The 3,842-nt window shown below is 32.1% G+C and overlaps 1 protein-coding gene across 1 annotated transcript; it reads left to right on the forward strand.

Moving 5' to 3' along the window:
• Positions 1 to 1,795: 1,795 nt before the first annotated feature.
• Vom1r4 (vomeronasal 1 receptor 4) lies at positions 1,796 to 2,692 on the forward strand. The gene has a single exon (XM_039097017.1). The coding sequence runs from the start codon at positions 1,796 to 1,798 to the stop codon at positions 2,690 to 2,692; it is 897 nt and encodes a 298-aa protein (XP_038952945.1).
• Positions 2,693 to 3,842: the final 1,150 nt, after the last annotated feature.

The raw sequence follows: 3,842 nt of genomic DNA on the forward strand, positions 1-3,842 counted from the left end.
TTCCTCTTAGGATAAATTTTCATTTGCTGAAGTTTAAAGTTCTGTGAGTAGCTTAACTGTAAGTTGGTCCTATAATTTTGCTAAGGACTATATGGTATTTGTTAGGTAGAATGATGTAGCTTTGAATACTCATAAAGTGCAGAGTTTAGGAAACTCAGGTTGAAAGCGAGTTTTTCATTCTCTATACCAAGTTCATGAAACCAATATGGGCATGACAGACATTGATATCACTATTATAGCAGGATTTTTCAACAGTAGGTATTGCAACCCTGACAAACAGTAGATTATTTTTAACCCCAGTATTACCATGGTGTCCCCTGGGTACCATGCAGTTTAGGAAAAAAGAACTCATGGATCTGAAAGAAGTCGGAAGGGATGACAAATATCCAAATGGGCTGTTCTATTTTCATTTGTTGCACTGTATGGGGAATTTAAGATCTTGGAAGATAGAAGTAAACATGTCCCCAAACCAGTATCCCACCGAAACTGAAAATGAATAGAAATAGAGCAAGGCATAACAGAACGTTAGACGAAATATATAGAATGATAAACCAGCCTGTCTTAATCATTGTGTAGAGTCAAATCAATTAGTTAAGAAAAAAACTAATTTCTTTCCTATTTATAATTAAACCACTATTTCGCAAGAAGTAAGATATATCCAACCTGTTATTTCAATTACAAATGTTCTTATGAGGCACGTTCCATGAAATGATAACCATGTCTTTTTCATGTCAAAGGCTGAAGTCTTAAATCCCATTTGAGGTGGATGTAGTCCATGTACATGAATTTTAAAACATTGTTTTACCTGATTATTTGTTTTCACTAATTTGTCCTTGTTGACTCATGTTAGCTTTCTTCTCTTTCCATATTTGGTGTTAAAATTATCTTCAATCATAGGAATATATATTGTTTACTATGGTTTTATCATTACACTTATTTTACTGCTCATTGGCACCAGACACTGGATCTCATAAGAATATTGTACATTCTTCACCAGTTTAATCTCTAGTTAATATTTTCACTTTTTTCCTGACTGTGGTGGAAATGATTCATATATTTTCTATTTTGTTGTTTACTTAATAAGAGGTATCTACTTAAGAATACTGTATCTGTGTGCAAAACCAAGAATCTCTATATATGTCTCCTATATAAATTATAATGAGACCTAGATATTAAAATTTTTGTATTGTGTTACTTAAACTTTATGGTGAGTAGTTTGTACAATATAATAATCATTGCATTATGTGTGCACAAAAACATATTTGCATTGTTTCAGAGTAATGTTTTTCTTTCGTCTAAATTTCAGAGGAGAGATGCTTAGATTTCTCTTTTTTATTTTTATTTTTCTTTTCTTTTTTGTTTACTTTTTCTGTTTTTTTTTCTTTTTGCTGTAAAAGGGTAATTAATATAACTTTGTCTTCAATATGAGTTGTTACTGGAAATTAATTTTGGAATTTGTCAATGAATATCCCTTAGATTTTTACTCACTGGTCATTGATTCTCTAAGAGGTACTTGGACATTCTCTTAATACTTACATTTCTATGCAAAGATCTGGAATTACTTTTCATAAATATATAGACTAGAAGATTTAAGCAGTGTTACTGACAAAATATTTTTGTGAAGTATTGCGGATAAAGTGATTTTCTGAGTCAGAGTGCTCCTATTACGTCAACTACTAGAGAATTGTTATCTAGAGCCCATGTGATTTTTTTTGTTCACATCAAAAACCAGGTCTCTAAGTGTTCAAGGAAGTGACTTTTGTAACAATTTAAGGAAAAACTGTTAAATGACAGAATGTACCTCAAGGATTTGATAATAGGAATAGTGTTCTTACTTCAGAGTACAGTTGGGATTTTGGGAAATTTCTCTCTTCTTTCCTGCTACCTGATTAATTACTATATTGAACATAAAATAAAGACTTCAAATTTAATTCTTTTACACCTATTCACAGCCAACTTTTTGATCCTTCTTTCTAAAGGACTGCTCCATACAGTGCATACTTTTGGGATAAAAGGATTTATCAATGACTTTGGCTGTAAATTACTTTTTTATATTCAAAGACTGGGCAGAAATATGTCCATTAGTACCACCTGCTTCTTGAGTGTCTTCCAGGCAATCACCCTCAGTCCTAGGAACTCTTTTTGGATGAACCTTAAAGTCAAAGTTCCACATCATATTGGTCTTTTCACTTCTCTTTGCTGGATTCTCTACATGGCATTAAACATGATTTTTCCTGTTTATTTGGATAGCAAGGAGAACAGAAAGAACCTGACACATGAAACTCCTCTCAAATATTGCTCTAATGTAGCTCATGATGACTTTATGAGCCTATTCTACACTACAACTATTGTTCTTCCTGAAATTTTGTTTTCTTTCATTATCATCTGGTCGAGCAGCTCCATGGTTGTCATTCTCTATATGCACAGGCAAAATGTTCAACATATCCATAGCATCACTGTTTCCTCCAGAACATCCCCTGAGTCCAGAGCTACTCACAGGATACTGGCTCTCATGTTCACCTTCATAGGTTTTTATGCCCTCTCTTCCATCTTACAAGGCTGGATTGCTCTTGTATATAATCCTGGTTGGTGGCTGATAAACATCACAGCAATCATTTCTATGTGTTTTCCTACTTTGGGACCTTTTGTGATTAATCGTGACCCAACTTTGCCAGCATTATGCTCGCCATGAGTCAGAAATTCCCAAATCTCATAATGTTATCACAGGGATACACAGTGTATGGTTTCTTTTTCACACTATTTAAATTTTAAGTTCCTGTTCCTTTACAAAATATTAGCATACAACTAGTCCCTAGCCACTTGTCTTTCTAAGGGAAGCTGTACTCAGAAGTTGTGTTTTAAACTTTGAAACTAATATATGCAGTTTTATTGCCAACTAGAATCAAACAGCTTTTTCTATTGTATTATTATTCTATTGTGAAAATAATATTCTATTTAGGAATCCTAACTAATGTTACTTGAGGAAGATCAAATAAGTTCAGTTTCAATATTTACTCCCAGCTTCTCGAAACTGAGTAAACAGATTATGTCATTACTATAGAACTTTTCTTAAGGAAACACAATGATGAATAATATATCATTTTGTTATGATCTAACTTCTTCAACGAATCTGTCATGTATGATTATGAAGACTATTATTTCTTACTCTTGTCTTTTTGCTATGTACAAACAAAGTATGACTGGATCAACATCAATTACTTAAGGCAGAATAAAAATCTTATGCAGTTTAAAAAATAATGCTCACATTTTATATATTTCTGTGTTAATATTAATGTTGCTAATAGTTTTATGTTTTCCTCTTTTATGTATTAATTTAAAAAACATTTCTAAGTAAATGGTACTCACATTTGCATGGACAATGTACCAGGATTGATAATGAAGCCTAGATAAATAACCAGAATCAGAGTTTAGTTTTGCAGGGATTTCACAACATAGTATTTTCCGATATTTCCCTTGTAAATATTTAATCGTGTAGCTAATGTATGATACATTGACAATAGAAGGATCTCAAAATATATTGGCATTGGTAAATACTACAGTCCTTTTTTGAAAGAAAATACCTCTAGCTAACTATAAGGTAGGAGTTAATACTTATTTTTTTATGAAGGCCCACTCAGTAGAGGTCTTTAGGATATGTTATCTTCTTGACAGATGTATGATTAATCTATATCACAATGCAATGATTCAATTAACAGAAGATTGGGATACTGACAAGTTAAATGATTTGGATACTGGCATAAAATTATCCAAAGCAGCATGCAAAATATGGATCATTTATATTTCAAAAGAAAGTTATTCATGTGTTGAAAACTGACATTTAT

This window comes from Rattus norvegicus, chromosome 1 (assembly GCF_036323735.1).
Source record: "Rattus norvegicus strain BN/NHsdMcwi chromosome 1, GRCr8, whole genome shotgun sequence".
NCBI classification, from domain to species: domain Eukaryota; kingdom Metazoa; phylum Chordata; class Mammalia; order Rodentia; family Muridae; genus Rattus; species Rattus norvegicus.

What these genes read in the sequence shown, in the direction of transcription:
- Vom1r4 (XM_039097017.1), top strand. Translation starts at nt 1,796, where the DNA reads ATGTACCTCAAGGATTTGATAATAGGAATAGTGTTCTTACTTCAGAGT.